General features: G+C 42.7%; 1 protein-coding gene and 1 non-coding gene across 2 annotated transcripts in view; both read left to right on the top strand.

The window, feature by feature from the left end:
- Nucleotides 1–340: 340 nt before the first annotated feature.
- Nucleotides 341–13,074, top strand: part of TMEM182 (transmembrane protein 182) — a 76,187-nt gene continuing 63,453 nt past the window's right edge. The window contains exons 1-3 of the mRNA XM_008153409.3: nt 341–607; nt 825–924; nt 2,489–2,587. Of these exons, the coding sequence (XP_008151631.1) occupies nt 476–607; nt 825–924; nt 2,489–2,587 (331 nt within the window). The 5' untranslated portion in view covers nt 341–475. The remainder of the gene's footprint in view (nt 608–824; nt 925–2,488; nt 2,588–13,074) is intronic.
- LOC114227046 (small nucleolar RNA SNORA25) lies at nt 3,231–3,357 on the top strand. The gene has a single exon (XR_003613132.2). It is a non-coding gene; the product is annotated as a small nucleolar RNA SNORA25 (small nucleolar RNA).

Here is a 13,074-nt window from a genome sequence, read left to right as displayed (position 1 = left end):
TTCAAAAAAGTCTTAGGTGTCTTTGGGGTTGTAATGGCCACTCTAGACTAAGAGGAGCTTGTCAGACACTTAAGACTGGGCCAATACTGTCCAGGCTGTACCATTCCCTCTTCCTTCCACTTCCATGGATCACCCAACAGCAATAATGATCATTCCAGCTCACGATACCCCTCTCTACAGTCAGGGGAAGGTCAGCTATTTTTTGATTCCCATGGGAGAGAGAAAGCTCCTCAATCAGTTTCCTAAAATAGCTGGCCATTCTCAGCTGCTGGGCTGGAGTCCCTCCAGGGGTGAGCAAAGGGAATACAATCTACCGGCTGGTTGTGAGTGAGAAGCCGCCAAAACATGAGCTAGGAGAGGCTTCTCAAGACGATTCTGCCTTCTCAGAAATCTTTATTCTTTTTTTGTTGAGAAGCTAGGTGTTTGCCATTTTAAAATTTCTTGTTTTATTTAAAAGGAAACCAGTGAGTTGAAAATGAGACTAAATATCGCCATCTTCTTTGGGGCTCTCTTTGGTGCTTTAGGGGTTTTACTCTTTTTGGTGGCGTTTGGATCGGACTATTGGCTTCTTGTGACGGAAGTGGGGAAGTGTTCAGGTGAACAGAATGTGCGTTTCTTTTTCCAACTATTCGTGTATTTGGTGAGGATAGCCTTTTGCTTTCTCTTGAAATCGGAGAAAAGTAGGGGAGTGTCTATTTCTTCATAGAAGAGACGTGTAGAAAGCTACTGACCATCATTATTGGAATGAAATTCATTGCTTACAAAGTCCCCTGGACATGAGAATTCAGATTGTGCTCCTTGTGCCCCGTTTGTGTTCTGTGCAGATAGAGAACGTGACTTTCCACCACGAGGGGTTCTTCTGGAGATGCTGGTTCAGTGGGATTGCGGAGGAAAGCCAGCCCGATCTCTGGACGTTCTGGTACGGTAAGTGCGCTTTTGTCTTACCTTCTCCTTGGCCTTTAAAATAAAAACGAGCAGCTTCTTACTTAGTACATGTCATTCACAAAATAGGATTGGATTCTTAGTTGTAGAATTTCAATAGGTATCTTCAAAAGGTTCAGTGAGTAGAAATGGCTGTAGCAATCATTATTTTATTCCAACATATAAGTAGGAGTTTAGATTTTTATCTGCCGTTTCCTTGTTCATATTTAAAATACACCAACAATAACTAACAAAGAGGTATTATTTATAGTATTTTTGAGTGTCCTTTGTTATATTGCAAATAAAAGTCTTTCTTTTTAAAAATATACAGGAATAGAAATGTATTATTTTAAAAGTTAAAAAACCTCTTTCTAAATAATGAAACTTAATTGCCACCTCTAGCAGATGAAAGTTTGCTCAATTTGGGCTTCAACCAGGTTTGTGGGCAATAGCAAGAAATGCCTTGTTTTTGATGTTCAAATTCTCTCATAGAAACGTTAAGGTTGTGTGTTTTTTTTTACCTTAAGCAGCTTCTTAAAAATGTGATGCATTCTTTCAACTTTATTCCTTATATTGTATTAATCTTCAAAAATAAATTTAATGAAAATAATTAGCCTTTACCTTATTGCATCCAACAAAGAAAAGAACTGTTTATTACCCTAAAGCTTATTGTGGGTTGAAACTATTAGTGTCCTTATGAAATATTACTGTGATAAACCCAAGTATGATATTTACACAACAGTCAAGATGATGGAATAGATAATAAAAATATGTGGAAGACTTAAGCAAGCTGATGGCAAGTAGCCATATGTAAAAGGAACAGCAAGTGTAAATGGCATTTTGAGAGAAAGATTTGACAGACTATCTTATAGTCATCTCAGGGAGGAAAATAAGCATGTGATGTGTCCAAAAGTTTTTAGACTGTGGTAAAATGGAGTGAATAAGACTGCAAGAAGAAGAAGATTTTGCCAAGGACTTAGTGAAAGGAAGAATATTTCACCGCCCCTTAAAATGTACACAATGAAATCTTCAAGTTTTCAAACATAAAAGTTCTTTCTTATGGGTTCTTCAAATGCTAGACATGTATTTTAATTATTAAGTCTTGTGATCTATTATTTCCATCTTTTCCCTAGAAACAAGTCATAGAATAAATTTTATATTGATTGGAACTGATCAAGGTTAAATCTAAGCTTATTAGACTTGCATAACAATTATTTTTTAATAACTAACTATGTGCTAGGCATTATGTTAGGAACTGAAAATATGGGCCTGAAAATAAGTGAGCGGCAGTGCCTTTGGTTTTAAGGTGATGTAAGAAAGGCCTTGTCTGCATTGAATGATGGCATGAGTCAGATGTTTGAGATGCGTCCAGGTTCCAGGTTCCTTGTGCTTCTTTATATGAGATTTTTAGGAAGTCTCCCCCTTCACTCAGCAGTTCTCTGAATTTGTTGATCTCCCTACCGTTTTATTTAGCTGATATAACCCCAGTCTCCCTGCTTCTCTCCTATTAGGAACGGTGCTCACTCAGGTGCTCAATAACATACCACTGTTCTGCTCTCCTTCCTAGGCAACCAGCCGGCATCCAAGACCTGCACACATGCTTACCTGTCGCCATACCCTTTCATGAGAGGCGAGCACAACGCCACCGCCTATGACTCTGCGGTCAGTAAGTACCTCTGTCCGCAGTGTCTCGCTGAAGACATGCCGCCTGGAGGATGCCCCCTCAGCATTTTTGTGGGCTGTTACAAATAATTTAACACCTTTACATACAGAAGAATAGGGTATCATTTTAACACTATTTATAAGCTACTATAATTTACTTGCCACTTACAAAGATAACTTTCTAAAAGTATGTTTTCTGATGTGGAAATAGTACTGTTTGTTAGGAAGAACTGTTTTGTAAGGGTTTGACCGAACTACTAGCTCTACAACAGAAAAAACTGTAGCGTACACTCTGATTGTAGAGCATTTTTTTTTTTTTTGCAATTGCTACACACAAGAATCTGATTTTTTTGCTGTATTCCTGCAAGGTGAATGCACTTGGTTACGTGTGACAACCCACTGAGGAATAGCCAGGTGCCATTCACTGGGAGTTATGATCATCTAGCTTTTTGTGTGTGTGTTTTCATACTATTTGTTCTATTGAAAGTAGATGAACATAGTTTCTATGGAAAGTACATAATATGTAGTATATAAATCTAGTTTTATAGAAAGTACATAAGCTCAATATGTCAACTTTATTCTCAGCTGGTTTCATGAAGTCTTAAATAAAGAGTGTTCATCCTAATCTTAAAAAACGAAGGGTTGGTAGGTCATTTCAGAGGGAGCTTGTGGAACCAAAACCATGAGCTCTCAACACCGTGACCAAAGATTGAAGTTCTCCATATGTTGTAACTGTCACTCAATAATGCTGTATTTTCCTGAGGAGATAAAATATTTAATTGCTCATATCCATGATTCATGTTGTTGGAAAATAAATAAATGTCTCCCAAGTTAAAAAACAAACCAAAAACAAAAAACTAAGAGTTGATACAGAACTTGATAATGTCATAAACAGAACCAAAAATATTTGTTTTTCAAAGAGAATACATAATCCTATATAATAAAAGGCTAATATGTAAATCGACCGAATGGCAGAACGACTGGTTGCTATGACTTGCACTGACCACCAGGGGGTAGATGCTCAATGCAGCAGCTGCCCCCTGGTGATCAGTGTGCTCCCACAGGGAGAGCCTCTCCTGCCTCTGCGTTGGGGGGTACAAGGCCAGCAGGGGAGGGCAGTTGAGGGGGACCCAGGCCTAAGCCATCAGTCGGACATCCCTCAAGGGCTCCCAGACTGCGAGAGGGCTCAGGCTGGGCTGAGGGACCTCACCTCCCAACCCCCCGAGTGCACGAATTTCGTGCACAGGCCTCTAGTATATTTAATATTCTGAATAAACGTAAATTAGTCAAGATTCTCCAGAGAGTCCTAGCTGGTTTGGCTCAGTGGATAGAGCACCAGCCTGCAGACTGAAGGGTACCAAGTTTGATTCTGGTCAAGGGCAGGCACCTCGGTTGCAGGCTCCTCCCTGGCTTGGGCCCTGGTCAGGGCTCATGCAGGAGGCAAACAATTGATGTGTTTCTCTCACATCAATATTTCTCTCTGTCTCTCCCTCTCTCTTCCACTCTCTCTAAAAATCAATGGAAAATGTCCTTGGGTGAGGATTTAAAAAAAAAAAAGGAAAGAAAAGATTCTCCAGAGAATCAATATAAGAAAGTGATATTGAGGAAAGGAATTGAAGGAATTGGCTTATACAATTGGCTTATGCAATTGTAGATGGTGGCAAATCTGAAATCTGTAGGGCAAGCTGTAGGCTTGGAGAGTCAGATGAGTTGGTATTGCTGTCTTGAGTCTGAAGGCTAGAAACTGGTAAAATTTCTGCTTCAGTATTGAAGAGAATTCCTTCTTCTTCAGAAAACCACAGTCCTTGTTCTTAAAGCCTTCAACTGATTGGATGAGGCCCACCCTCATTATGGAGGATAATCTGCTTTACTTGTAGTCTACTGATTATAAATGGTAATCACATCTAGCTAGCACTTTTACAACAACATCTAAATGAGTGTTTGACTGAACAACTGGGCATCATAGTCTAACCAAGTTGACACATAAAATTAACCATCACAGAACTTCCATTATTCATCTATTTTTCATCTTTCTATTAAATTATGTATTTCCATATATTATAATTTTTTTAAAGTGTGTCAAAGGTTGTAGCATTTGGTGTTATCGCAATATTAACAGGATATTTTATGGAGTAGAGTGGGGTCTACATAGGAAAAGAGGTGAACTGACCTACAGCTGTGCTTGTCCACCAGGGTTGCTGGCCACAATATGGTTGAAAGGATTGTGACTGCTGGCCTAGCAAATGTGTGTGGCGTGGATACTCTTTCCCATTAAAAACTGCATGAGGTGCCTGGCCAGGGTTGGGCCTTGTCCCATGCACCAAAAGATTGCCGGTTCAATTCCTGGACAGGGCACATGCCCAGGTTCTGGCCCGATCCCGGGTAGGGGTCATGCAGGAGGCAGCTGAACGATGTTTCACTCTCACGTTGCCTTCTTTTCTCTGTCTCCCACTTCTTCCTGTCTCTCTAAAAAACAAACAAAAACTGCATGAGGAATCTCATTCACATTTGTTGGAACCTCCTGCATCCTGTGTTATGTGGACCTTCTCGCTGCTAAGAGATGGCGTAGAAAGGAGTAGTGTAAACCATTTTAAGTTACAAAAAAGACATTCCTTTCCTGACATTCTTACTTTTATTAAATAAACTAAGAAATAGTATAGGGTTGGCTTTCCAGAACATTATCTATTTGCATAAATATTAGTATTGTTATTGTTGATATTTATATGTTGAGCTCCTGAGATGAGGTAGTATTGTAGGCATTATGTTTTAAAGTGAATCCACATAATTGAAAAGTCTGCACCTCCAGAAGATAGTGGAGAACTTGAAAAACAGGTAACATAATCCATGCATAATAATTATGATGGAGATGGATAGTAAATGCATGTCAAAGTAATTACACTGCAATTGCAATTAGAACTATTATGTAGCACTGCATATAATTACTCTGTCATTTTTGGATCTAATAACAAAACCATATTCCAATTTTTTAAAAAAAATTATCAAACTCCTCTTTGGCTCATTCACTTTAAGCAATTTTATCCAATACTTTAAGTAACAAACAACTGAGATGGGAAGAGGTATGTCCTACAACTGAGACAGTATAATCACATATCATGTATCTTCATTATATCATACAATATCTGACATTATATTTGGATGGTTTTTAAATTATTTTCTTTATCCAAGATAAGGGCACGGATTTCATGAGGTTTCTCCCCACCTGCAAGTATGTGTTTCCTAGTCACCGAGTCTTCACTGGACCTTCGTGTGCTTTATAGCATCAGGCATTATACATGACCAGTTTATCATTTGTAAAGTCTGTCTGGCAAATTATTGGTAAAATGGCCTTGTATTCTCCTGAGTTTTCACAGTTACAGTTAGCCAAACTGAAATCAGTGAACATAATATAATGCTGTATGATATTTCTGAAAGGACTGCTTTAGAATCATTGGAGCTACTGATGAATTTATTCTCTTTCCTAATACGGAGACTAAGACTGATTCAGAGAAACCATGTGACTGTCTTGACAGCTGCTCATTGCCAGAGCTGATCAAAGGTTCAAGTGTCTGGATTTTGTATACTGATAATCTTATAAGCTGTAGTGAATAAAATGGCTAATTTTAATGATTAAAATTTTAAGTATAAGTCTTTTAGTTTCATCTCAATGAAAGAATAAATTAAACTCATGTTGATTTTCCCTACCTTTCTCTCTGATCCTGACCTGTGTATAATCAAGTCTAATTCAGTGTTTCCTTTATTTTTTAATATCAAATATATTAACTAAAATTCAGTTATGCTCAAATCTATTATTTGAATGGCTGTCCAAGCCTATAGGGAGTGATCTAATTCTAAGTATTGTATTTGAGGTAGGATTGTGTACTTTGAAGACCATTAGACAATTCCATTGCCTTTGATATCTTCCGAATTTAGATTTTCTGATTTGTCTCATGCTTAAACTCAGTCACAGTTCAATTATTTAGTTTCATTTGATAATGATGTGATGAACATAGATGCATTTTTTAGATAACTCAACCCCTGAATGAACTAATCATTTCTTTTGGATGCCCCCCTCCCACCCTGCCCTGCCCCAGCCTTTGACCACACCTCCACATCAGTCCTCCTTACACTTAACTGTAATTTCTTTTTAAAAAAACATATATTTTTATTGATTTCGGAGAGGAAGGAAGAGGGAGAGAGAGAAAATCATGGATCGGTTGCCTCCTGCAAGTCCCCCAACTGGGGATCGAGCCCACAACCGGGCATGTGCCCCTGACCGGAATCGAACCTGGGACCCTTCAGTTCGTAGGTCGACACTCTATCCACTGAGCCAAACCGGCTAGGGCTTAACTGTAATTTCTTGTTAACCTCAGTCTCCTCCTTACCTATTGCAATCCCTAAGGCACAGACTGTAATCTCACATTTATATTCCCAGAAATTAATACAGTGCCTGGTGCTTAGTAAATGCTTAAACATTTGAAAAAAAATGACATTGCAAAAATTACCGATAGTATTTTCAGCAGTTAACTATTTTGATTTTATTTTTTGAAGGGGAACATTTTAAAAACGAATTTCATACTTGGCTTTTCTTTTGAGCAGAATATATTGAACCTAGTTTCATCTTTTCTCGCTGAGTTGGAACACACACGCAGGCTGCGTTGGAACACACACACAGGCTGGCCACCGTAACCTTGAGTTCCTCAGGGGCAGTATTCATCCTCCTGCCCCAAGGCCTCCGCGCGCCAGCCCTTCTCCCCAAGTGCCATTGCTCTCGTTGCACCCTCCTCCCTCCATTTCTCTAACAACGCAGGTTTGTTCTTAGTTTTCTAAGGAAGCCTTCCTTGCCAGCAGCCTCTACCCCACTTACACTTGTACTAGACCAGTTCTCCTTTATAAACCTTTTCCCATTCATAGCACAAATTTTAATTATTTATTGTATAATTATTTTGTTCATTTATTTTCTTCCCAATTTAACTCTAAGCTCCTGTAGCAAAGTCTTTTATGTTTGGTTCACCATTCTATCCAGTGAAGGCTGAATATTTTTGTAGAATGGCTATTTCTTGGGAGTCTTCATTACTATACTGTACTGTGGAAGTAGTAGTAATACCCTAAGTAACGATGGAGCTATGCAGGGATTTTTAAAAACTTTACTAAATGGACCTTGGTGATTCTTCAAATTTTTTATTCATATGGTTTTTATTTTAATGTCTCCCAAGTTGTTTTCATAGGTCAGTTTGCCCTTTGGTTCTATTGTCAGTGTTTATTTATTTACTACTAGAGGCCCGGTGCATGAAATTCGTGCACGGGGTTGTGTGTGTGTTCCTCAACCTATCCTGCACCCTTTCCAATCTGGGACCCCTCGAGGGATGTCCAACTGCCCGTTTAGGTCTGATCCCACCTAAGCGGGCAGTCGGACATCCCTCTCACAATCCAAGACTGCTGGCTCCCAACCGCTCACCTGCCTGCCTGCCTGCCTGATTGCCCCTAACCGCTTCTGCCTGCCAGCCTGATCACCCCCTAACCTCTCCCCTGCCAGCCTGATCGACGCCTAACTGCTCCCCTGCCAGCCCAATTGCCCCTAACTGCCCTCCCTGGCCGGCCTGGTCGCCCCCAACTGCCCTCCCCTGCAGTCCTGGTAACCCCTAACTGCCCTCCCCTGTAGGCCTGGTCCCCCCCAACTTCCCTCCCCTGCAGGACCGGTTCCCCCCAACTGCCCTCCCCTGCAGGCCTGGTGCCCCCCAACTGCCCTCCCCTGCTGGCCTGGTATCCCCCAACTGCCCTCCTCTGCTGGCGTGGTCACCCCTAAGTGCCCTCCCCTGCTGGCCTGATCGCCCACAACTGCCCTCCCCTGCAGGCCAGGTCCCTCCCAACTGCCCTCCCCTGCAGGCCTGGATTCCCCCAACTGTCCTCCCTTGCAGGCCTGGTACCCCCCAACTGCCCTCCCCTGCAGGCCTGGATTCCCCCAACTGTCCTCCCTTGCAGACCTGACCCCTTCCTACTGCCCTCCCCTGCTGTTCTGATCGCCCACAACTGCCCTTCCCTGCAGGCCATCTTGTGACGGCCATCTTGTGTACACATGGGGGCAGCCATTTTTGACCACATGGGACAGCCATCTTTGACCACATGGGGGCAGCCATCTTGTGTGTTGGAGTGATGGTCAACTTGCATATTACTCTTTTATTAGATAGGATTCTCCCTAGTCTTCTTTCCTTCACCCTTATGCAATAAATGTAGGGTGAAGTGAATGATGTGAGACTAGAATCAGGAAGGCAGCTAGGCAAGATATTTGTCTGCAACACAGTAACCTGTAAGTGACAGAAAACAGACAAAAACTACAATATAAGGACTATTTTCCTCCCACAACAAGTTCAGAGCAGCTGCCATAATGATACTGTCAGGGACCCAGCCCTTTCAGCCTTTCCTCCCACCATCCTCTGCAGGTGGGCACTCATCCTCATGTTCTTCCACCTCCGGAAGAGCACCAGTGTCCCTAGAACCCTCCAGTAGATTTCTGCCAATGCTTTCTTCTTCTTCTTTTTTCCAATCCCTTTGTGTTCTTTTTTTCTTTACTGATTAAGGTGTTACATATGTGTCCTTATCCCCTCAATGCTTTCTTCATCAGAGCACTGTCCCATGGTCTGTTAAGCAGGAAAGGGCATAGGTCTGGGAGTGAGTGAGCGCATCCTCCTCAGGGACTCTATCAGGGCTCCAAGGAGGGCAGGGCAGAAAAGGCGAACATAAAATAATGCACATAAATGATATGTAAACTGTTAATGTACAAAACTTAATAGCTAAACAATAGAAAGTTGGAGGAATCTTGGATGGTAAAGAAATTTCCTTTTGAAGAAGGTGTAATTCACTTTAAAAAATATACACTAAAAGGTAATATGCTCACTTTCTAAGCAATAAATATTATTTTAGTGTATTTCTTTCCAGTCCTTTTTATATGCATATTGTATATAGTTGTAATCATTGGGAATACCAATGATTACACAGAACTGTGGGTGACTTCAACTAAGCGATTTGTAAGGAGGACAGAGCATGAGACAAGAGGCCGAGGATGCTTTGAGTGGAAGATGAGGATATTTTTGGATTTAGATATATTCAATTTGGGTTGATGGTAGAACACCAGCTTGAAATAATTTAGCAAGTAGCTTGATGTGCAAATTTCCTGAGAGACATTAATTAGCACAGCAGATACTAGTGAGGAATTTCAGGAGTGGTTTTTGACATCAGATATAATCTTTAAGAAAAATAATAGGAAAGAAGGCAGCAAAATATCAAAGGTTCTTAGTGGGAGAAGTAGAGAAAGAAGGCGGCCCCCGAAGAGGAAGAGAATGAAGCTTGAGAAGCAGGCTGGTGCGCTGTCAGAGGGGCTGCTGGAGGGGACAGTCTTGGGAAGGAGATGCTGTCTTCAGTGCCAAATGCATGTGAATGGAGATCAGAACAGAATGATCAGGCAAAAGTTCGGTGGCCCCTGATGGCTTCTCCCACCAAAGGCTCAGCCATGGAGGCCCACAAGGCAGCTCTTTCCAGGCATGTCCTTCCACTCATGGACATGAAAACCCACATGCCCTGCTGTGGCCTGAGACTTCTAGACCCTCCATCCTGTGTCCCACTCCTGCTCACTGCCAGTGCCTTGGGTTGTACTGGAGGGCCCTGCTGTCTTTCTTGGTAAGCCCCTTCCTCCCTGGAAAGCCATTTCAATTTCCTGCACACTCTGCCACCTGAGGACCCTCCCGAGAGCCAAGCCCTGCCCCAGGTGTCCTCTTCCTTCTCTTCTCCCAAGAGCAGAGGTCAGAAAGCAGTGATCTTAAAGGGGTGGAGCCACAGAATGCTGGGAATGTGAAACCTCACACCGGGGCACTCAGGGACTGGGCAGTGAGAAATGTGAGACCTTTGCAATTAGTCAACATTTGGACTTGGAATAGCTACCAAAAGAGCACAGCAGTACAGAGTACAAAGTCCTTATAAAGTCATCCCATATGTACACATACAACATCCTTCTCTACTATGCAAGGCATAATAAGATCAAATATAAAAATGAAATATAAAACTCCACGGTTTTAAACAGCACAGAAATGAATTAAAATTTGAGTCTAAAGTTAATATAAATCTATACTAATAAAAGGGTAATATGCTAATTAGACCAGGTTGACCGGACATCTTCCGGTCGTCCGGTCCTCCTTTCAGACAAAGCTATGGTGTCGGGGGCCAAGGTAGAGGTGGTTAGGGGTGATCAGGCTGGCAGGGGAGCAGTTAGGGGCAATCAGGCCTGCAGGAGAGGGTGGTTCGGTGGGATCAGGCTGGCAGGGGAGGGTCGTTAGGGGTGATCAGGCTGGCAGGGGAGGGCAGTTAGGGGTGATCAGGCTGGCAGGGGAGGGTGTTTAGGGGTGATCAGGCCAGCAGACAGAGGTGGTTAGGGGTGATCAGGCAGGCAGGCAGAAGGGTTAGGGATGATCAGGCAGGCAGGCAGAGGGGTTAGGGGTGATCAGGCAGGCAGGCAGAGTGGTTAGGATCCAGTAGTCCCGGATTGCGAGAGGGATGTAAACCAACAGTCGGACATCCCCCAGGGGTCCCAAATTGGAGAATATGCAGGCCAGGCTGAAGGACCCCCCCCCATCCCATGCATGAATTTCATGTACCGGGCCTCTAGTATGTAATAATTGAGGCGACATATCTAATTTTGTTGGGATGGCCTTTTGCTTCCAGATCATTACACTGGTGTAGCTGGGTGTTATCATTTTTTTAATATTCAGGTATAGGGAATCTGGAAACTGTCTTAAATTTACCAAATAGTTTTAAGTGCTTTACTCCACTCAGCCTTAGTTGTATAGAAAAAGAAATACCTTGCAATCTATAATGGAAAATACATTTCAGTCTTTTTCTGGGGGGTCAGAAATGTCAAGTACCTAGATATTTAGAAATGCCATACCACCCACTTAATTTCCTCCTGCTCGTTCAGACATGTGGATCATGTGGCCATGGCCACGGACACAGCAGTCCCTGACTCTGGCTGGCTTTTCACTGGTCCCAGCGCAGGCTCCTCGCCTCTAAGCTGGAGCACTCACAGGCGCTCGCCCCGCTTCCCAGGGCTGCAGTTCATGAGGGCACAGCTGGCTTTTCAGTCCCAACATCAAAGCTGTAATTAAACATCAGGTATTCAGAGGAAGTTATTTTGTGTTTTCTACAATTTATTCATGGACATCTAAGGATTGGTTGGCAGTTTATGTAACGTCCTCCCAATAAAGGAGGCCCTCGCTTTCTGTAAACAAGACTGTGTGCTTACTTATGACGGTGTGGACTGCCCTCCTTCCGGGAAGACAGGCCCAGCCTCTATCTATCTGTGAAGGCGATGGCCATGCTCAGCAGGAAACATCTCCTCTAGTGACAGGGCACCTCTTGGTGCTCCAGACCAGGGTCTCTCAGCCTCAGCAGTGTTGATATTTGGGGCCATATCATTATGTGTGTGGGACTGTCCTGTGCCCCGTAGGATGCTTAGCAGCATCCCTGGCCTCTCTACTCACTAGATGACAGTAGCACCCCTTAATCATGGCAATCAAAATGTCTCCAAACATTGCCAAATGTCCTGGGGCAAGTGGGCACAAAATTACCTCTGATGAGAACCACTTGGGCATTCTAGACTTTTACTCCTAGCACTTCTGACCCAGGGCCCAAGCTCTTCCTCAGAATTATACCTATACTGCCTCCACTCTGTGCTCAGCTCTAGTTCTGGGCCCCAAACACCTAAATACTGGGTTAGTTTCCTTTTGCCTTTTTTCATGCAGAATATCCAAACCATGAAGGAGAGGCCTAAGCCTCTCTTTTCTTTAAACATTATTGCCTCTGCTCCAAGCTTTGGATCTTTTTTAGAAGAGAGTATTAAATGAAATGGAAAAAAATATTGAATACCTACTCGATGCTGTATACTGTTATTGGGTGCTTCAGAATCAGCCCTAAAATCTTGCCCTCATTGAATTTTCATTATAGTGGGGAGACAGAAAATAAAATGTCAGTCAAATATTTTCAGAGAAATAGGAAAAAATGGAGTGTATGTGGGGAGGGTGCCCGTTTTAAGTAGGGTGACTAAGGAGGCCTCGTGGAGAAGACGATGCCCATTTGTGGTTGGCTGGCCCTGGGTTAAATGGGTGCTGCCATCTAGCTAAGCCAGCGATTTTCAACCTGGGTGCCACAAAGATTTTTAAAACATGCAAGTCCTGACTGTGTGGTCGGGCACTGCCTCTTTTCCTTTAGATTGTCAAATTTAGAAACATGACAACAGCCAACGCATCAATAGCTGTCCTGTGTGAATGAGTAAAAATTACACCTTTTTTGGGGGGTCAGATCGGCAAAAAGCACATTTTTTTGGTGTGCTGCAGAGTTTTAGTCATTAGTTTATGTGCCATGAGATGAAAAGGGTTGAAAATAGCTGGGCTGAGCCATCACAGCCCCCCGGTTTCTCCTTTGGGGACTAGACGGGCGCTGTGTGAGTGC

This window comes from Eptesicus fuscus, chromosome 16 (assembly GCF_027574615.1).
Source record: "Eptesicus fuscus isolate TK198812 chromosome 16, DD_ASM_mEF_20220401, whole genome shotgun sequence".
NCBI classification, from domain to species: domain Eukaryota; kingdom Metazoa; phylum Chordata; class Mammalia; order Chiroptera; family Vespertilionidae; genus Eptesicus; species Eptesicus fuscus.
Note: the sequence above shows the minus strand (reverse complement) of the source record. Positions and strands in the feature narration are given on the sequence as shown.